Consider the following 21,895-nt stretch of genomic DNA (forward strand, 5'->3'; position numbering starts at 1 on the left):
CTCCTTGTGAAATGAGGTGTACCGGTAGTTCGGAATAGGCACCCTAGTCCGAACTACCTAGTTCGAGCCCCGTGTAGCTGCGCTGCACGGGGTTCGAAGCAGCGGGGATTAAAAATGGTGGCTCCCCGCTTATGCTAATGAAGCCCGGGAAATTCAAATCCCGGGCTTCATTAGCAAGTGCGGTATGCATACATTACCCCGCTAGTTTGAACTAGCGGGGTAGTGTAGACATACCCAGACATATTATCTTCCAGGTTAAAAAATATTTCAGATTTTACCCAAATATACCCTTAAAGCCAATTCTTACTAACTAAACTAAAATGTATATAAAAAGAGACAGAGAGAAGGTTAAAAGACAGCAAACTGAGACTGCTGTACCATCATAGAATACTAGAAAAGAAAGGGACCTCAAGAGGTCATCAAGTCCAGTCATCTAGACCGTAGCTGACAGGGGTTTTGTAACCTGCTCTTAAAATACTATCTAATGATGGAGATTCTACAAAATCCCGAAGCAGTTTATTTCAGTGCTTAACTACCTTGACAGGAAGTTTTTCCTAAGGTCCAACCTAAATCTCCCTTGCTGCAATTTAAGCCAATTACTTCTTGTTCTATCATCAGAGGTTAAGGAAAATAATTTTTCTCCATCTTATAACGACGGGTCTCCAAAAAAAAAGTGACAGGTGGTGGTGGTTGGGGACTTTCTCCTAAGAGGGACTGAGCCATCCATCTGCTGTCCAGACCTGGAATCTCGAGAGGTGTGCTGCTTACCGGGAGCTCGCATTCAGGATGTGACTGAGAGGGTTACCAAACTGATCAAACTTTCGGATCGCTACCCCTTCCTTCTTCTCCACGTGGGAACTAACGATACAGCCAAGAATGACCTTGAGCGGGTTACTGCGGATTATGTAGTGCTGGGAAGAAGGATCCAAGAACTTGGAGTGCAAGTGTTGTTCTCGTCCATCCTCCCTGTTGAAGGGAAAGGACTGGGCAGGGATCGTCGAATTGAAGACGTAAATGCATGGTTGTGCAGGTGGTGTCACAGAGAGGGCTTTGGTTTCTTCGACCATGGGACTCTGTTCCGGGCACAAGGATTGTTAGGAAGAGATGGGACTCACCTAACGAAGAGAGAAAGGAGCATCTTCGCGGGCAGGCTTGCAAACCTAGTGAGGAGGGCTTTAAACTAGGTTTGTCGGGGGACGGTGACCAAAACCCTGAGGGGAGTGGGAAAGTCAGATACCGGGAAGAAATGCAGAGAGGAACGAGCAAGAAAGGACGACCCCTGATTCGAATGGAGAAGATAGGGCGATCAACTGGTTATCTGAGGTGTTTGTACACTAATGCAAGAAGCCTGGGAAACAAACAGGAAGAACTGGAGGCCCTGGCCCAGTCCAAGAAATATGATTTAATTGGGATAACAGAGACTTGGTGGGATGACTCGCATGACTGGAGCGCTGTCATGGAAGGGTATAGACTGTTCAGGAAGAACAGGCAGGGGAGAAAAGGAGGAGGAGTTGCACTATATGTAAGAGAGCACTATGATTGCTCTGAACTCCAGTATAAAGAGGGAGAAAAACCTGTTGAGAGTCTATGACTTAAGTTTAAAGGAGCAAACAACAGCAGTGATGTTGTGGTTGGTGTCTGCTACAGGCCACCGAATCAGGTGGATGAGGTAGATGAGGCTTTCTTCGGACAACTGAGAGAAGCTTCCGGATTGCAGGCCCTGGTTCTCGTGGGGAACTTTAATCACCCTGACATCTGTTGGGAAACCAATACGGCAGTACACAGGCAATCCAGGAAGTTTTTGGAGAATGTTGGGGATAACTTCTTGGTACAAGTGCTGAAGGATCCGTCCAGGGGCCGTGCGCAGCTTGACCTTCTGCTCACAAACAGGGAGGAACTAATAGGGGAAAGAAGAGGTGGGTGACAACCTGGGAAGCAGTGATCATGAGATGGTAGATTTCAGGATCCTGACCAAAGGAAGGAAAGAGAGTAGTAAAATACACACCTTGGACTTCAAAAAAGCAGATTTTGACTCCCTGAGAGACCTGATGGGCAGAATCCCCTGGGATGCTAACATGAAGGGGAAAGGAGTCCAGGACAGTTAGCAGTATTTTAAAGAAGCCTTATTGAAGGCACAGAAAGAAACCATCCTGACACGTAGCAAGAGAGGCAAACATGGTAGGAGACCGGATTGGCTTACAGGGGAAATCCTTGGTGAACTTAAGCACAAAAAGGAAGCTTACAAAAAGTGGAAACTTGGACAAATGACGAGGGAGGGGTTTAAATGTATGGCTTGAGAATGCCGGGGGGTTATCAGGAAGGCGAAAGCGTAAATGGAATTGCGACTGGCTAAGGATGTGAAGGATAACAAGAAAGGTTTCTACAGGCATGTTAACAAGAAGAAGGTGATTAGAGAGGGTGTGCGGCCCCTACTGTATGAAGGAAGTAACCTAGTGACAGATGATGTGGGGAAAGCTGAAGTACTCAATGCTTTCTTTGCCTCTGTATTCATGGACAAGGTGGGCTCCCGGACTAATGCGCTAAATGACGCAAGATGGGGTGAAGATGGACAGCCCTTGGTGGGTAAAGAACAGGTTAGGAACTATTTAGAAAAGCTAAACGTACACAAATCCATGGGTCCGGACTTAATGCATCCGAGGGTACTGAGGGAGTTGGCAAATGTCATTGAGGAGCCTTTCGCCATTATCTTTGAAAAGTCATGGAGATTGGGAGAAATCCCGGATGATTGGAAAAAGGCAAATGTAGTGCCCATCTTCAAAAAAGGGAAGAAGGACGATCCAGGGAACTATAGGCCAGTCAGTTTTACCTCGGTTCCTGGAAAAATCATGGAAGGAATCCTTAAGGAATCCATTTTGAGGCACTTGGAAGAGAGGAAAGTGATTAGGAATAGTCAGCATGGATTCACAAAGGGCAAGTCTTGCCTGACCAATCTGATTAGCTTCTATGATGAGGTAACTGGCTCTGTGGATGTGGGAAAGTCAGTGGATGTTATATACCTTGACTTTAGCAAGGCTTTTGATACGGTCTCCCACAATATTCTTGCCAGCAAGTTAAGGGAATGTGGATTGGATAAATGGACGTTAAGATGGATAGAAAGATGGCTAGGAGGCCGGGCTCAGCGGGTAGTGATCAACGGCTCGATGTCAGGATGGCGGTTGGTTTCTAGCGGTGTGCCCCAAGGTTCAGTTCTAGGACCGGTTTTGTTCAATATCTTTATTAATGACCTGGATGAGGGGATGGATTGCACCCTCAGCAAGTTTGCGGATGACACTAAGCTAGGGGGAGAGTAGATACGCTTGAGGGCAGAGATAGGGTCCAGAGTGACTTAGACAAATTGGAGGATTGGGCCACAAGAAATCTGATGAGGTTCAACAAGGACAAGTGCAGAGTCCTGCACTTGGGATGGAAGAATCCAAGCATTGTTACAAGCTGGGGACCAATCACTTAAGTAGTAGTTCTGCAGAAAAGGACTTGGGGGTTACAGTAGATGAGAAGCTGGATATGAGTCAACAGTGTGCCCTTGTAGCCAAGAACGCTAATGGCATATTAGGTTGCATTAAGAGGAGCATTGCCAGCAGATCCAGAGATGTCATTATTCCCCTTTATTCGGCTCTGGTGAGGCCACATCTGGAGTATTGTGTCCAGTTCTGGGCCCCCCACTACAAAAAGGATGTGGACACATTGGAGAGGGTCCAGCGGAGGGCAACCAAAATGATTAGGGGGCTGGAGCATATGACTTCTGAGGAGAGGCTGAGGGACTTGGGTCTGTTTAGTCTGCAGAAGCGAAGAGTGAGGGGGGATTTGATAGCAGCCTTCAACTTCCTGAAGGGAGGTTCCAAAGAGGATGGAGAGAGGCTGTTCTCAGTAGTGACAGATGGTAGAACAAGGAGCAGTGGTCTCAAGTTGTGGTGGGAGAGGTCCAGGTTGGAAATTAAGAAAAACTATTTTACTAGGTGTGTAGTGAAGCACTGGAATGGGTTACCTAGGGAGGTGGTGGAATCTCCATCCCTACCGGTTTTTAAGTCTAGGCTTGACAAAGCCCTGGCCGGGTTGATTTAGTTGGGATTGGTCCTGCCTAGAGCAGGGGGCTGGACTTGACCTTCTGAGGTCTCTTCCAGCTCTATGGTTCTATGATTCTATGATAACACCCTTTTAAGTATTTGAAAACTGCTATCTTGTCCCTTCTCATTCTTTTCATTTGTAGATTAAACAAACCCAATTCTTCCAGTCTTCCCTGACCTTTAATCTTGACCTTTAATCATTTTTGTTGCACTTCTCTGGATCTTCTCCACATCTTTTCTGAAATGTGGTCCCCAGAACTGGACGCAGTAATTCAGTTGAGGCCTAATCAGCACAGAGTAGAGCAGAAGAATTTCTTCTCATGTCTTACTTACAGCACTCCTGTTAATACATCCCAAAATGATGTTTCTCTCACTCTCTCTCTCTCTCTCTCTCTCTCTCTCTCTCTCTCTCTCTCTCTCTCTCTCATATATATATATATATATATATATATATACATTTATCATTGTTACACTGTTGACTCATACCTAGCTATCTCCCCCTCAAATTCTAAAGTTCAAGGAATTTGTTGGGGCAAAAAAGTATGTTCTATTCTTTGTGCTCTGTGTTCATCTCTCAGAAAGATGCTTATGTAAGGAGGAGTTCTGTGTCTTTGATGTATTTTCCCCTTCCAACAACACTGAAGTTTCAGGTCTTTGAAAGTGTTAAGATAGGGAAAGCGGTAGCCTTTCTAAATTCTCCTCAAGAGAGTCCTTGAGTCGAGCCATAAAAAAGAAAATAGAGCAATGCTTTCTGAAAATACACATGGTTGTAATTGTAATAAGGTAGAGTTCAGGTGCTGGTAGTTAGTTTGAGTGTGTCATTCAGCATTGTTTGGAAATTTAGACTTAGCATTGCATATCATGCATTTCTAGCATATTGTTGCTTTTTAAATGCTAACAGTCAAAGTGTAATGTCTGCAGCTTTAACTTCATGTTTACAGGGGTTTGTGCGTGTGTTGGGGGAACCAATAAAAAGTGATAACATTCCTTGTAATCATCTTCATTTTTCCTATTTCAAGTGCAAAATTTGGAAAACAATTATTTAGCTTTCAAATGCCCCCAAAATATATTTATATTTTAAAAAATGATAAACTTATTTCAGCACTGCTCTTTCTTGTTCATTCATTCTTTTGCTTTGTTCCACCGTTTTCTCTCTTACACGAAGAATAATCATGACAAGCCCGGCATCACAAACATTGTATTTGGCGGTAATTTGTTTTTCATGTGTGAATAAAATGCAGAACGGTGACATTAATGTTTACCCATTTGGGACTGGGGTCGTTACTTTGTCACTCAGCCCATTGGTAGTAAAGATCTCTTAAATATGATGAAACAGCTCATCAGATGATATAAATTGGCAAAGCTTCAGTGAAGATAGGCTGATTTACACTAGTTGAGAGTCTAGTCCCATATCTATATACTTGTTCTTATCATATCAACAGATATTAAGTAGATTCCCAGTGTGGATTTAGTCTATGGCCCAAGAAAATGTGGTTGTCTTTGTCCCTACTAAAAATCTCTAACGTGCCTTCAACATGACTCTCCTAGTTGTAAGGATATCTTTAATAGCAAATCTTGGGGTTCAGTGTTCATATTTTCTTTTGAACAGTAAACGTACAGTCCCTCTTCATCAGTATTATAACTGGTTTGAGCTGCCAACTAGGGAAAACTAAATGCACCCTCTCAGGGTACAGACAGAACTTCCCCATTTGTCTTTTAAGGGTTTAGAAGAGAAGAATTTAACAAGAAACGCGAGAGCACAGGAATGTGTAATTTGAAGTATAATACCACCTACTTTGAATGAAACACCAAGGAGCCAAAAGAAGATATACATTATACCTAGTTAGATTATCTTGTAGTCAGAAAATGGGAGTAGGTCCTGAATATGAAGGAACATTGGACCATCATACACATCACCTCAGACTTTGGTCTTTTAGTCTTTTGTCTAAAAATGTATTCTATGTAAATAATTTGAGTTATAGGAATTTAGTATGCACTGATTTGTCACTGCTGTTAAAATAAGTTTTTCTTCTGGTCTAAGACAAGTTGCATTCATTGTATTTCTGTACTATTCTGATTTTTAAGTGCATAGCAAATGTTTCTTACACAGAAGAAAAATTTCTACATCTATATTAGTGCTGGACAATTTGGAATCCCGAGGAAAAGCATCTGCTAGTTTCTGATACATCCAATAGAAATACTATAATTAAAAGTACAGCTTGAGCCCCTTTAGTCTTGCACTCTCTGGTCCAGCAGCTTCCATAGTCCGGCATGATTTTACTTAGCCAAATGTCAAATTATCATGGGTGTGGCCAAGTTTCCTGTGGTCTCATAAAGTTTATTTACAGCCATTAGTACTGGCTCTTAGAGTTCTGGGCTGTTATTTAGTTCTAATTTACCCCTAGATGTCTTCTAGGAGCCCAGTAAGCAGTGGAAGTGCTGGTAGAGAGTATTGACTTGCTGCGGTTTGCCAAATTCTCTGATTCTGCACCGGTCAGGTCCTGAGCATGCCGCACTGGAGAGGTTTGACCTGTATTGAAGTTTGCTCAAGAGAGCCTGCCCTGCATATTTTATACAAAGGATCTAGGGTTAAGTACTTGAATAAGTAATGAAATGTGAGTGGTAGTTAACTTGTAAAAAGAAAAGGCAAAGATTAATAGAGAAGTGCAGGGTGTGTATTTGGAAAGGAGATGGGAAACTTTTTGAAAGTCATATTCAACTGAATCTTTGTTATAGGCAAGGAGTTTCCATCCAGGTTCAGGGCTTGATTGGATAAATAGGGGCTATTTTATGAGGATTAGGAGGAATTAGGTCCCAAGAATTTGGATTGTTACACATTATTTTGATTGGATTAAAAATTTCAAACTTGACTACAGTATTAAGTTTACTTGGAACTCTTTTAGAGGATTTTGGAATCATGAAAACAAATCAGATGATGTAATTGCTGTGACAAACTAGGTCTCAGTTGTTTCATATTTTCTCTGCTCATGATTCCAGCTCCTATGCTTGGCAAATTATGCCCATAGTAAGTTTACCAGGATTTGTCTTGCAAATACTAAAGATCTCCCAGGCCTGTTTTTTCTTTCTGCCACTTGTCCTGGCTCACCAAAAGACAAGATGGAGGGTCTCACCAAATCTTTTATGGTTGACTAATTTTGCATGGTGATAGCCCAGCCCGAGCACTTAGCACTCACAGAAATCAAAGCCAGTTACCAGTTAACTACTGGAGGATCAGGAAAGTATTCGCAATTTTTGCTTATTCCAAAAACCAGTTTTAAATGAAACCTGGTACCTGTCAAAATGATAGATTCATTTATGAATAAAATATAAACCTTTATTTGCTCCATCCCATAGTGATGGTTCATTAATAGATGTTGGACAGTTTTAGCAGCTAACTTGGTAGGTGTGTATTTTGAAATGTAATCTATTTTGCTAATTTATTCTCTCTCTTCTTTTTCCCTTTGCTTGTGGGTTATATATGAGCAGACTGGATTTTTTGCTATATTATCTATACCCCTGTTCCTCCACTTTGTTACTACTAGACTATTAATAGCTCGGCGATTCCATCATTACAGATGAAGATTTTCCTTCCCTTCAGACATAATTATAACAATCAGCCCAGGGATAAACAAGTTATGGTTTTCAGGAGGTCCTTTGTCTGCATGCTGCTCACCAGTGTTTATGTAAAAAACTCAATGTTCTGTTTAAGATCCTTAAGCTTAATGGTAAAATAAAACAAAAAAGTGTTTTACAAGGACCTGAGCTGATCAAAAAAATACTGGCTTCAAAATTAGTTTATATTTGCAGAGATCTCTTCCTCAGGACTCTTCACTCTTTATTAACCTTTATTTCTCAAGTGGTGGGAAAAAAAGAGGCCAGCATAGCCGTTTCCTTTCTGCTGCCCCCAAATACTTTTTCTCCTCTTGAGTCCACTTTATCCACATGATTAATCCTTTAATTCGAACTCTACAGAAATTAGCAGAACCGGCAGCTTAATCAGAAAACAAATCTAAAAGAAAAACCCAAATTTATCCTTTTTTCTTTTACATATTTGAGAACAGATCACAGTTTCTAGGAGTGTGCTCTTTATTCAGCATTATAAACCCAGGGTTTTATTTGACTATATTTCACTGTATAGATTGCTTGCAAAATTTTGAATTGTTCATAATGACTAATTTCTTTGAGAATTCTGTAGTTACTATTTGAAATTTAATCTGTTTTTATAATACCCACAGGCCGTTTGATATTTTTCTGTTAATATAAGTGATGGGTATAACCATTACGGTTCTTTTTCAGGTGCAAATGCTCATGATTAAAAATTCAGTTTTCACAATTGAACCAGATCCTCAGCAGATATAAATCAGCATAGCTGCGCTGAAGGCAGTATACAGGCAGTCCCCGGGTTACGTACAAGATAGGGACTGTAGGTTTGTTCTTAAGTTGAATTTGTATGTAAGTCGGAACTGGTACATATCGTAGGGGAAACTCTAGCCAAACATTTCTCCAGAGCTCAGTTTTATTCTCCCACACCTCACTTCCCTCAGTCCTTTATTCTCAAGCTGAGGTGTCTGCTGAGAAAAGCCGCTCCGCATCTCCCTGGTCTGCTGGGGGGAGGGGGGAGGCGCTAGCTTCGCGTCTCCCTGGTCTGCTGGGGGGAAGCAGCTAGTGCAGGGTTGCCTCACCCTGTTTGTAAGTAGGGATCCGATGTAAGTCGGATCCATGTAACCCGGGGACTGCCTGTAGTTACAATGATATTCACCTGCTCAGAATCTGGCCCGATCATGATTTTTAAATTTCTAAGATGGTGCCAGTAAATCTGAGTAAACATTCTGCAATATTTGCCTCTTACGTCTTGTCTACATAGCTAGTTAGTGCATAGCAAGCTGTACAGTGGACTATACAGGGCACTAGCCCACCATGTGCTAACTGACCAAGTAGCCCCTGTTACCACATCCTAAAGAGCTTCTTGTTTATGGGCCCATATGGACAGTAAATGTGTTGCAGGCTAATGCACAAGTATATTTATATCTTGATGTTCTATTCACCAACTAGCCAGGTAGATAAGCTCTTATTTGCTGTTTCAGCAACGTTCCTGCTAGCAGGCTTGCTTGCTATAATCTCTTTCTGTATATAAAAATGTTTTTCCTGCAGGACGACAGAGTGATGTCATCACGTCACTCTACGTCCTGCCTGCCTCCTTTCTCCTTCCCCCTCCTCTTTCCCCAGTGCTCAGGAGCTGGGGCTGCTGTGCCCCAGCCTCCTCCCTCACTGGTGCTCAGGGGGAAGCTGGGGCTGCTGCGCTGCTGCCTTGGTCTCCCCACTCACAGCGGCTGGAAGGACAGAGCTGGGGCTGGTGAAGCCTCGGCCTCACACTCCCCCCTTCCCGTGGCTGGGGAGAGGGAACCAGGGCTGGCCCTCCCCAGTAGCCGGGGGGAAGAGAGCTGGGGCTGGCGCAGCCATGGCCTTCCTTGGTTGATAGTGGGGAAAGCTGGACCTGGTGCAGTCTTGACCCCCAACAGCCTGGGGTGGGTGGAGTGCCAGGGATGGCGTGGCCTAGGGGGAGGGAGGAGAGATGGGGCTGGCATAGCCTTGGCCCTGCACAGTGGCTGGCGGTTGGGGAACCAGGGCTGGTCTGGCCTTGACACACACACATACCCCCGTTGGCTGTGTGGAGAGAGCCAGGGCTGACCTCCACTTGCAGCAGGGCGGGGAGGGGGAAAGGCCAGGGCTGCCATGCCTCAGCCTGGCTCTCCCCCAGTGGACAGGGGCAGAGCTGGGGCCACCTACCCCTAGAGAGAAGGGAGTTGGCAATTGTAGTGAGCAGGGAGGCGCAGCCCCCAATAAACAAACACACACACACACACACACACACACACACACACACACACACACACACACACACACACACACACACACACGAAAGAAGTAAGAATACAGTCTAATTTGTTTTAAACATTCAAGTTTTAGAGTATGTATCCAGCTCTGTCCTGTAGGTTGGAAGTTTCCAAGCTAGCAATTTTAGCATAACCTCTGAAAAAAATGGACAACCCTTATTCTCTCCTCTTATTTGCTCAACTGACCACCTCCTAGAGTGAGGAAAAACAAATTAAAAACTCTTAGGTTGCTTACCTTCCTGCACTAATTCCCAACATGGAAAGCACAGAGAAGAAAAACATTCTAAAAGAGATTATCTGAATTTTCTTGCATCACTTTTCTATAATGGATCTCATACCTGATCTTGGAAAGTAAGTCTTCATATCTCCCAGGGAGGTCAATGGGAATTGTGGTTTCTCAGCACCTCTCTGGACCATGCCCCTAGATTTGTACATGAGATGGATTTCACTTCCTGTGAGACTCTCTACAAAACCCCAAATGTCCCATTTAGAATTCTGAGAAATTCCAGGGTTGTGGTCTAGCCCAGAGGTTGGCAATCTATGACTCACTTAGGAGCCAGATATGGCTTGCGGCTCGAGCTCAGGCCCTCTTCTTCCTTCTCCTCTGCCCCCCCACTATGGGGAGTCTGTGCTGGAGATCCACATCGTACCCCTTACAAGATTGGAGCCAGCACCACCTTCCAGTGTGTGCATGTGGGGGAAAGCCTTGAGGCTCAGCGCTGGATCAGAGCTTGTGGGGAAGTGAATGCGCAACTCCTCACCTCCTCACAGTAATGCGTGTACTTCTTTATCCACCCTACCTTCCCCCGTGTTCCGGGGATGCAGGACATGGGAGTTGTGTGGCTTCTCCCTTCCTGGTGATCACCAGAGAGAGGACACAGCAGCTGCGCTGGATGTGGGGGTGATGCACATTGAGTGTGCAGGCGCTTGGGGTGTGTGGCTAAAATGGTGGTGGAGGATCCTAACTTTGGGGATGAAGAGCAGCTGGATTTCCTAAAGGAACGGCACATGTACTTCTTCCAGTGCTGCCTGCAAATTCTATCAGAGAGATACCCCTGGAGACCAGCAGGTACCAGCCGAGCTGCTCCTGCCTCCTCCCCCCCGGCCAGACACTCCCCCAGCACCCTACTCCTGACCCCACTTCCCTGGCGAGACACCCACCGGCACCCTGCTCCTGTCCCCTCCCCCTTGGACAGACACCCACCCACATCCTGGCCGTCTGGCTTCTGTGGGTGGGTATCCCGCACCCACACCCTGTTCCTGGCCTCTGCCCCAGGCCAGACAGCCACCAGAACCCTGCCCCTGGCCAAACATGCACCTGCACCCCGTTTCTGCCCCCTGGCCAGACATTCACCCCCAGCTTGCTCCTGCACCCTACCTCCCACCCAAATTCTGCCCCCCCCATCCCTATCCCACTCACTGGCTGCCCTGTCCCACAAACTGGCCCCTCATTTTTGGCCCCACTCCAGAGCCTGGGAGGGGCCCATAAAATCCACTAACCCTGAAATCTCAGAAGAGTTAATCTGGCCTGAGGCCTTGAACCTTAGTCCTCCTGGCCCTTCGTCTCCCCTCCCCCGCCCTTCCCATGGGGCTGGAGTACCAGGGGAACGAGCTATCTCAGTTGGGGCCACGTCAGTGAGGGTTGGGGTTTTTTGGAGGGGTGTTTTTTTTGCTTCTCTCTTGTGTGGTCCCCATCTGATTATTCTGTGGGACAGTGGCCCTTGACCCAAAAAAGGTTCCCGACTCCTGCCATAAATAAATACAATGTTGAAACATTCTTGTTGGACATAATATTTTACTTTATTTAAAAATGAAGCCTAGCTAACAAGCCCCCAGTTGGGGCCCAGCCCCCATCTGGGTCACAGCCTTATAACACTCTTGCACCCTCCCACACACACCAACCAGGAGCCCATCATACACTTGAACCCCCTGCCCTGAGCCCCACATTCCCAAACTCCTGCCCCCCCTCCCCAGCCCCCGCCATAAGATTGACAGAAGACAGCCTGAATGCATGCATGAAGCTGGATCTGACCAGTTATGATGTAAACTTCAAAGAAATGTGAGAGAGGATCCAGCAGCAGAAGTCCCATTAAATAAAGTCTGAGAGTGTGATGTTTCATTTATGCTATTATTAATCATTATGTCAATTATCAGTAATATTAAGTTGTATATTTTCAGTCATTCAAATGGGCATTCTTATACGGATCTTTGTTGACAACTTGTTCTGAATTTTGATGTAGTTTGTCTCTTTGGCTTGAAAAAGTTGCTGACCCCCAGTCTACACATTTTCAGGTTCGAGACAAAATTTCTAATAACAGAAGCCTAAAATTAGACTCTGAATCTCTGTTTAGCCATCTAAAGAGTTTGGTATGATTTTCAAAACTACTGAGCAAGTAGGTGTCCCTGACATCAATTATATAAGTCTAGTTTGGATTAATTATGAACTCCAACGACACAATTATACTGAATAATTTGAATTCATTTGCAAATTCAACACTATTGTTTTAGGATTGAATAAGGATCTTAACTGGTTAATGCATTTCCCCTCTCTTGATATCCACGTCCACTGCTGTGAATGAGCCATTTACACCCTGATTTGATTAGCCTCAGTTATACAAGAACCCTTCTTCTTTTGTTGTCCTTGCAAATACCTCTGTAAACTCCAGTTCATTTGATGCACTGTGTTTTACCCACGAAAGCGTATGCCCTAGTAAATCTGTTAGTTTCAAAGGTGCCACAGGCCGCCTCATTTTATATTAATTAAAGTTTAAATATGGTAATACAAATATTCGTGTCCTACCTTGAGAGGTTATTTTTATAGTTATTGTTTCAGGGTAGCCAACAGACTTCGCTGGGCCCTGGGCCCCAAAAGGGTGGGCCCTTAGGTGTGGCCTCAGCTTGCCTTTCAGCGGCATCTGGAATGTATGGGTTCAGGGCTCTGGCTCCTGCTCTTGATGCTGCAGCGGTAGCAGAGGCAGCTGGGAGCCCCTGGCCCTTTTCCCAACCCCATATCTCCTTCAACAGAAGGCCCAGTTGGTGTTATCCCAAGTATCCTGCCCATTGGTTTAACTGATATTGGCATGCAGAGTTCATTCTTGAGCCGGATTTGGAAATACTATTTTGTGAACACCAAGAAAAGGAAAACAGAAGTTGTTACGTGAATTCATTGCAATGTGACGATGCTGCTTGTAAACATAGTAGTTTAGTTAGCCTTTTAAAAGCTTATGTAAATGGAGGAGCCCCATAATTTAAGGTGCGAGTCCAGAATCTGCTCTCAATTAAACGAGTCTCAATCCAGAATAACTCAATTGACTTCAGGGGAGTTACTATAGATTTACTCTGATTTAATTAAGAGCTGAATTTGCCCCATTCTAGTATTACCTAAGGAGACAGACCTTACAAGAAAGATAGGTTTCTTATGGCTTAGGAGCTCCTCAGTGAAAATACTAGTTCCCACTTCCTAGTTTCCTGGAATGCCTCTCTACGGGTGCAGCCTTACAGAGAATTGTATTTGGAATTTTTCACTGTGCTCCCTTGTGACCTAAAACCAGTATCTCAGTAACATTGCGCACACTGCCTCATTGTTGCAAAATATTTTCACAACAATCATTACTTAGGCAAGAATAGCATACATGTTTCTGTTTTAGGCCTCAGTCCTGCAAAAGGATCAGAACACACAGAAACTTTGGGTCCCTCTTTGCCGTCATGCTATTGCATTAGAAGTATTCATTTTTGGCTGCTCACAGAGAAGTTAATTTTTTAAGAAATGCTGAAAACCTTTAAGAGTAAAAGCTCCCCATCCCCCTTTTGATGAATTAGGGACAATTTTGTGTATTTCAGTCATGGCTCAAATCAGAAACATTTCTCTTTTTTCCGAAATGACTAATTTTCTTTATAGTCCACTGTTTTTATCAGCCAACCCACAACAACAGTTGTTTGGCACACACTGTAAGGCACAGGTTAAAGTGATCAGTATTCTGAAAGCTGCTAGATCTTTTTATGCTAATTTATAATACTAGAATTTTGTAGTCCTTTTATAATCAGCTCCTATAAAATGAAAGCAAGATGAGCAGACAACAGTATTAAATATGTATTTATGGAATAAAATGGAAAAACATATTAGGTTGTTTACTTTGGTACTTAGATATAGTAATGCCTATCCAGTGTTTAGGCAAACAAATTCCAAATATTGTAATTATAATGCAATTATACTTCTTTGTTAAGAGCCCATCTGATTGCTTATTTTTCCAATGCTTTTTATACTCCAGATGAATTACGCAGCTCACTTGGAACTCTTGTGACTTCTAAACCTCCTACTTTGTCTTGTTACAACACACAACATGCACATTCTTTTTGCAATACTGACCTTTTATAGTAGCTGTAAGATGGCAATATGCAGTGGCTGTCAAAAGATTGTACCATTTGGTTAGTAGGGGCAATGTATACACATAACCTGCCACTCTCCATGGCTTCCTAATTACCTTGTAATTCAATACAGTCAAACAGTATAAATCTAACAAAATATCAAGATGCAAAAAAAGGCTTAGAAGTAAATACTATATTATCTTTCTAAGCATCTTATAGTTACATAAAAAGAATAAAACAAATGATTTTAGCTTGAGCAACTTCATTTTGTATTCCTGCTTTGTTTAGTTTCTGAAAGTTTTTACAGTATAGCTAAATTATAGCAAATTCTTAAACACTGTGCTATATTTTTAGAAAGGAATGAATCTCAGACATAAAAGACCACTTACTTTTAAATATTAACTTTTATGGTTTGGGGATTTAAACTTCCACTTAATACTTTCCATTTTTGATTTGATAAATTATATAGACATCAAAGTACAAGTTGGTGTAGAAGTAATCAGCCATAGGTAGGTGTTTATATAGGTACTAAAATATTTTTATAACTTAGAATTTATGTTTCTGAGATTATTGGAATAAAACTAGTTGGGAATTTAATTATCCTAATAGATGGCTATAAATATTAGCTCATGTCTGGAAAAATATATAAAGATACCCTGAATAGGAGACAGTTTTTCAAAGAATAATCATGGCCTGTGAGGGAAATGGGAAATTCACACCCAGCATTCTCTGATCTGGCAAGGTCTTATCCCTCTCTCCAGAGAATGCTCAGGTCTCAGGGTTTTTAGAAAGAGCTAGATTTTTCCAGGAAGTGGTACCCACACACAGAGTTTTACCCAAGGGACGCTACTAAACATAGTATTCTTTTTGTCATGGTGAAATATAATCAGTTAGGAAGAAATACACATGCTGTGCTTGTTGTAAAGAGAGTCAAACACGTGAACCATATGGAGGTAATAATCAGGGTACTTGGTCCTATCATTATGGAAACAATAACCTGTCTCAAATGGACAGCCATTCCACAAATGTCAGAAGTAAGACTCAGATCTCTCCCTTCTCTACTGCTATCAGTAGCACTGTGATGCATCCGATAATGCTAAAAATAATTTTGCAGCTGAAGAGATACTAGCAACATCTCTGTATTTTTCTGTTTCTTCTTCTCTCAGTTATTTGTCATCTTCCGTGCATGAATGGTGGACAGTGCAGTTCTAGAGATAAATGCCAGTGCCCTCCTAATTATACTGGTAAACTCTGTCAGATCCCAGTGCTGAGTGCCAATACTCCAAAAGTTTACCATCAATCACAGCAGGCAAGCAAGACCATTGGATCACATGTCATCCACTCTACACATACTTTACCACTGACCATGCCTGGACAGCAAGGAGTAAAAGGTAACTTTTTTTTTCTGTCATGGATGCTTTTCCCTTTGAAGCTAGTTTTACTTTCTAATTGTGACTGTCAGACCAGTAATGATGATGACTGCCTACATGGTTTGAAGATAGATACCACAGGTTGACTCCATATCCTACCTGAATGATTGATTGGAGTAATCCGTAGAGGATTGGAATGAATTTGATACGGTCATTTTACTTTAATTCGTGGTAGAATTTAGACCTTGATCACTGAAATAAAAAGGACGCCACATTCTTTCATATAACAGAATTCTCTCCTGCACATTGCATAGTTAGATTGCACCTGGGGATGGACAGAAGGCATTGTTCCAGAACACAATCTGTAATTTCCTTGTGACTGGTAAAGTGGCAAACTATTAAGTTCTCACTCGTGTTGAACAGAGGGCAGTTGCCTTCCAACATAATTAAGTTGATGTTAAAATGAAAACAGAATCCATGTGTATCCTTACAACTTAACTTTCACTCTGTGAACTGTTGTACACATAATTCTTTTTTTTTTTGTATGTGATCCTTTTAACTGACAGAAGCCATGGCATGGATCATAATTATCACTGTAGAAGTTTGAGAAACTTTCAGTTAAATACAACATTTCCAGTAAGGTAGATGAAATCACAGATAGTGCTGTGTAAACACTAATTAAGTATTTATTTAAAAACAAGATGAAGCTGAGAAGAAAACAAAGTAGCATGCCCATACTAAGAGATCAGAGCCTGCTACCTGCAACTGATACTTTGATGATGTGTCACATTATTTGATGAAGTATGAACTCAAAGGACTTTTTATCGGTCTGTGTTATCCATGTTATCGGTCTGTTTCTGTTTTTGTGGCAAGTCCCACAATTAAATTCCACAGTTCAGTAATTTAACACTAATTTTTGTTTGTTTGAATAACCAACCTATTTTTTACTGCAGCTGGTAACTTTTCCAGGTTGTTGCAACTGAATTAATAAATTTTAAAAAAAAAATTCTGGTGCGATTAGGTGAGCAGTTATTTTCGGAATTGCATTGCTAAAAACAGACCCAGGTTAATTGTATCTTTATGACAGGCATAATCTAACTTAATAACTCTATTATCAATACAGGCAATAGCTATGTAAGAAACACGAATAGTCATCTATTTAGAAATGTTCGAATTAAAAGGTCTTAAGCAGCATCTCCATTTTTCAGTATAACAGACCCTGTGGGGCTTCCACCCAATCCACTGGAAATCAGGTTATTTTACCAAACCCTATATTGGGCTGCCAAAATTGAATTTTCCTTTTGAACAAGAGGATCCAACTGCCATATACTTGTCGTCCCTGAGGCTTATTACTATGAGCACTCTGTTAAAGAAGAATAGCATTTGGCCATAGTTGTACTTCAGAGTTAATGTACAGGTCACAAGCTTGAAAAGTACAGGAAATTTCTTACTCATGTGAGGAATTTTCCTACCCCTTTGGAAGGAAGCCCCATGGTCATCATCAGTCCTGTTGCCTTTGCCTGCCATTTCTATGTCCAAGTGAGCACATTGAGCAATGGGGAGAGGAATGCTCCTTTTCTGGGTGAGAGGATGAAGTGTAAGAGATTGGCAGAAAGCAAAGTTTAGGATGTTACTGGACAGAAATCAAATATCTGGAGAAAGAAGGACTTGGGGACAAACACTACAACTTTCATCTTGATTTGTTACAGTCTTGAAAATTTGGCTGAACATCCCTAGCAGAGCTAGATGGATTTATAGAATCTGGCAAGGTGCATATATCGAGATCTGCCTAATAAGAATAGTTGAATCAGAAAGGAGCCACTATATAGGTTGAACCTCCATAGTAGGGGTGTAAGCAGCTAGTTGACTATCTGATAAGCATAAGCAGGCACTCCCCTTCTCACCCCGCGGTCCCCATGAGGCTTCCTTTTGAAATGTACAAGAGCCTTGCTGGGGCTCTTGTACATTTCAAAGGCTGAGGCGCCGCAGGGAGCACCGGGCCAGTTAGGTATTCCCCGCTGGTCCTGCACTCCCTATGGGGCTTCCGCTTTTGAACTGTAGCAAGAGCTGGGCTTCCGCTGGGGCTTCCGCTTTTGAACTGTAGCAAGAGCTGGGCTCTTGCTACAGTTCAAAGGCAGAGGAGTCTTTATAGACTAATCAAATAATCAATGGAAATCCTATCGACTATTGGATTAGTTAATTCATCTAAATTTAACACCCCTACTCCTTAGTCAAGCACTTTCTGGTCCGGCAACTTTTGTGGTCCAGCATGATTTTAGTTAGCTAGCATTCCACTTATCATGGGTGTGGCCAAGTTTCCTGTGGTCCCATAATGTTTGTTTACAGCCAACTGTCCTGGCTGTCAGTATTCTGTGCTGTACTGAGAGAGGCTGTTCTTACTAGTGACGGATGGCAGAACAAGGAGAAAGTCTCAAGCTACAGTGGGGGATGTCTAGGTTGGCTATTAGGAAAAACTATTTCACTAGGAGGGTGGTGAAGTACCGGAATGGGTTACCTGGGTGAGTGGGGGTGGAATCGCCATCCCTAGAGGTTTTTAAATCTCGGCTTGACAAAGCCCTGGCTGGGTTGATTTAGTTAGGATTGGTCCTGCTTAGGGCAAAGGGCTGGACTTGATGACTGCCTGCAGTCTCTTCCAACCCTATGATTCTATGTTATTTAGCTCTAATTTATCCCTAAATGTCTTCTAAGAGCCCAGTCTGCAGTGGAAATATTGATAATGCCACTAAACAATATTGGCCACTTGTGGTTCAGCACCGGTCAGGTCCTGAGGGTGCCACACTAAAGAGGTTCAACCTGTACTAGCTTGAAAAGAGTATCCAGTCAGTGCATTCATGTAAGTGAAACTGTTTTGTTTGCCAGAAATAGCCATGTTATGTTGTCTTCCTTATGTAATGCAAAATGACAGTCAAATAATTGTATCTGCTCCTAGTCAAAAGATTTTTTTGAGACCTTACCTTTTTTTCTTTTGGCAACATTTTCCTTTCCCCTGTGTATCTTGACTAAAACAGAACTCATATGTTATTAAGAACTTCTGACTTTCCGATACCAAGAGGGTATTTGAAAAGCAGTAAAGTCACGAAGGCATATTTGCTGGGTTCTCATCACCTAATTCCTGGGAACTCTGCCTACCCTAAAGCTGTGGATTTTCAAACGTAAAAATAAAATAAAATAAAAAAGCAGGGCAAAATTAAACTAGAAGGCTGCTTCTTTTAAGCGAGGTAGACTGGATACGCTGAAAATGCCTGTCACAGGGTACTCTAGAGAAAAAGAGGTAGAAAGGCAAGCATAATTTAATTACCTCCCAACTAAACTCCCCCTATCAGACTAAAATAACTAAGCCTTATGGGAATTAAAGAGTTTTAGCAAAGAAATGTTTACCCATCAAGAAGAGCAGCTGATTTTCTGTCTCCAGCAGATACAGCAAAGCAGGATCAGCTAAGGTCATTTATAGAGACAGCAGTGTCATAAGAAGTCTTTATGTTCTTAACTCCATATGATGGTTTGACGGGGAATTGTACCCACTTGTCTGGCTGACCTTAGGAGTGCATTAGAGGAAAGTACATTTAACACATGCTGAAAATATCATCCTGGACGCAAAAACTAAATATTGAATTTTGAATGTGCTTTGGCAGCTTTCCTGTTTTTTTTTCTAAATTGTGTTGAACTGAATGTATTAAATGCTTTTATTTAATAACCAAATGGATGTAAGGTTCATATACAGTAATTTGTCCCTGTTCATTCCAGTTTTCCTGTGTAAAACAAGCATTGTTTTACTTCACACTATATTGTATCCCATCTTCAGCATTCATATACTATAACATTTATCCAACTCACCACCAATGCTTGCAGAGTTTAGCAAGGGTGGAACATAGAAATGTCTAGTTCTTGTTCACCTTCTCTTCCCCTTGGAAAGCTTTAGAGTTTTGCAGGCAATAGAATCCCTCTCCTCATAGGCTAAGCCCTTTTGATGCTCCTAAGTAATTGTTGGTAAGAGTATTCACCTTCTTTGATTTTTAACTCATAAAATGTAAGGAGACGAGTCTTTGTTAAAGTTGCTCTAACTGAATTCTTAAAGTGGCTTTAAGATTGAATTTAGAGATATACCATGATTTTATAAAAATCTCTCTTTATATAAAAAAGTTTTTCCTGCAGGACGACAGTGTGACATCATCACGTCACTCTGTATCCTGCAGGCCATTCCACAGCCTCCCTGACCCAGACACTGTTCGGGGACTGGCAAAGTCGCCTGGCAGCCCGGCCTGAGCAGATTCCACCTCCTGAAAGGCTGTGGCCAGAGCTGAGCAGGCAGGACCCTTGGGATGGCCCAGGCTAGGCCATCCATCCAGGGCGTGGGTGCCGATCTGGATCAGCCTGCCGCAGGGAATAGGGCTGGGGCAGCGCCGCTGCCATTGCTCACAGGGGAAACTCCAGGTAGAGTCTCCAAGGAAGCTGGACCTGGGATGTTGGGGACATTCCCGGCAGCCAGAGGGCTTGAGGTGCTGCTTGGGATCAGGCCCACAGGGAAGCAGTGTGGGGTCTGATGACTAAAGGGAGGCACTGGCTGCATGCTGGGCCAGCCCTGGTTGACTCCTGCTCAGGGGAAGCAACCACTGCACTGTGTCCCCTTCCAGCGGCTGGCTGTGGTGCACGACCACAAGCATGAGCTTTGGCTCGCTGCCCAGAGACGGGGGACGCAAGGCTGGGCTCCTTCAAAGCAGGGCTCTCAGCCCCACGGCTCAGGGGGCTACTTCAGCTGGTGCAAGGCCTGGGGTGTGGCCCACTTGCGCCAGGAATGGAGGCGGGCTCCACATCCCTGGACACCCGCCACCGTATCCTCTACTGTGCCCTGAAGTGGCCGCACCAGCGCTGAGGAAACTGTGGAAACTGCTGCTGCAATCCGGCAACCCCTGAGGCCCAGCAGAATTCGGAGCAGCTGCCAACACAGCCACGTGTGTGGGGGGGGGGGTGCCGCCTGCCTCTGCATGGTGGTGCCCAGAGACCCTCCTCATTGCATGGCTCCCTGGCCCCCTCTCTATCCTCCATGTGTGTCCTCAGACCCTTTCCTGCCCCCTCACAGACTCCCATCCCCCCTTCTCAACCTGGCATCCCAAAGGAACCCCCGCTCTCTGCCCCTCCCTCCAGCCTCTTTATCTGCCTCCTTTCCATTTCCCTTACCCACAGACATCTCCCTTTCCCACTTCACAGCACCTCAGCAGTGCCACCTTTGCTGCCCCTTCTCTCCAGGCAGCTGCCCAACTTCTGCTGTCTGAGCACCTGGAGCAGTGTCCCCTCCGCCCAAAATTCCTGCATGTGGGCCTGGTGCTGTTTCTTTGCTGGTTAGGTTGCCTTTTCATGGGAGGGCAGGGTGTGCGTAGGGAGTGAGGAAAGGGGATAAGAGTGTATGTAGGGATGGACGGTACGGTAAGGAGGAATGATGGGCGTGAGGGGGATATAGGAATGGAGGCAGGGGGATGGGCAGTGTGAAGGTGCAGAGGAGGAGGGGTTAGGGAAGGATAGGAGTGTAGGAATATGGAGGAAGGAGGTGGGAGTAGGGATCGGCAGTGTGTGGTGAAGAGGGATTAGGGAGGAGGATGGGTGGGTGTTGGAAAGGAGGTGGGGATAGGGATGGATGGAAGGGCTGGGGTTGGGGGATAGGAATGGAAGCAGAGGAATGGGGGTATAGGAATGGTGGACAGAGGTGGGGCTAGGAATGGAAGTGGGGGGGTCGGTGGACTCTGGGCCATGGACTATTTTATTTGTGGGTAGGGCAGGAACAGGATTGGCTGGTGATTGAAGGGCACGAGTGGGTGAGATGAGCTGAAAGTGTTCTGATAGAGGGGCCCGTCCAATGGTATGGTGGGCGGGAATGGAGAAGGGTGCTAGTGACTTAAGGCCATGGACAGTGCAGCTAGGCTCAGTGCAAGATTAACAGGCTCTCTGGCCACAGAAGTGACCAGCAAGCGGGGGGTGGGTGGGTTTGGCAAGTGTAGTGAAGAGGGGGGCGCAGCCCCCTAGAAATATTTAAAATAGATTAAGAACCCAAATCAGTAATGGGTTTGGGATTATGAGACCAATTTAATGTCTGTGTAATTTCATTGAGTTTAATAGAGTTACTCCTGATTTGCACTGGAATAAGTGAGTGGAAGTTCTGAATATATGTGCA

The 21,895-nt window shown here is 43.8% G+C and overlaps 1 protein-coding gene across 9 annotated transcripts in view; it reads left to right on the top strand.

Moving 5' to 3' along the window:
• LTBP1 (latent transforming growth factor beta binding protein 1) overlaps positions 1-21,895 on the top strand; it is a 328,168-nt gene that overhangs the window by 126,685 nt on the left and 179,588 nt on the right. For all 9 annotated transcript variants that reach the window (XM_075924972.2, XM_075924973.2, XM_075924974.2 and 6 more), the window contains one exon: positions 15,508-15,732. In XM_075924972.2, the coding sequence (XP_075781087.2) occupies positions 15,508-15,732 (225 nt within the window). The remainder of the gene's footprint in view (positions 1-15,507; positions 15,733-21,895) is intronic.

Source organism: Pelodiscus sinensis, chromosome 3 (genome assembly GCF_052426305.1).
Source record: "Pelodiscus sinensis isolate ZL-2025 chromosome 3, ASM5242630v1, whole genome shotgun sequence".
Taxonomy (NCBI): domain Eukaryota; kingdom Metazoa; phylum Chordata; order Testudines; family Trionychidae; genus Pelodiscus; species Pelodiscus sinensis.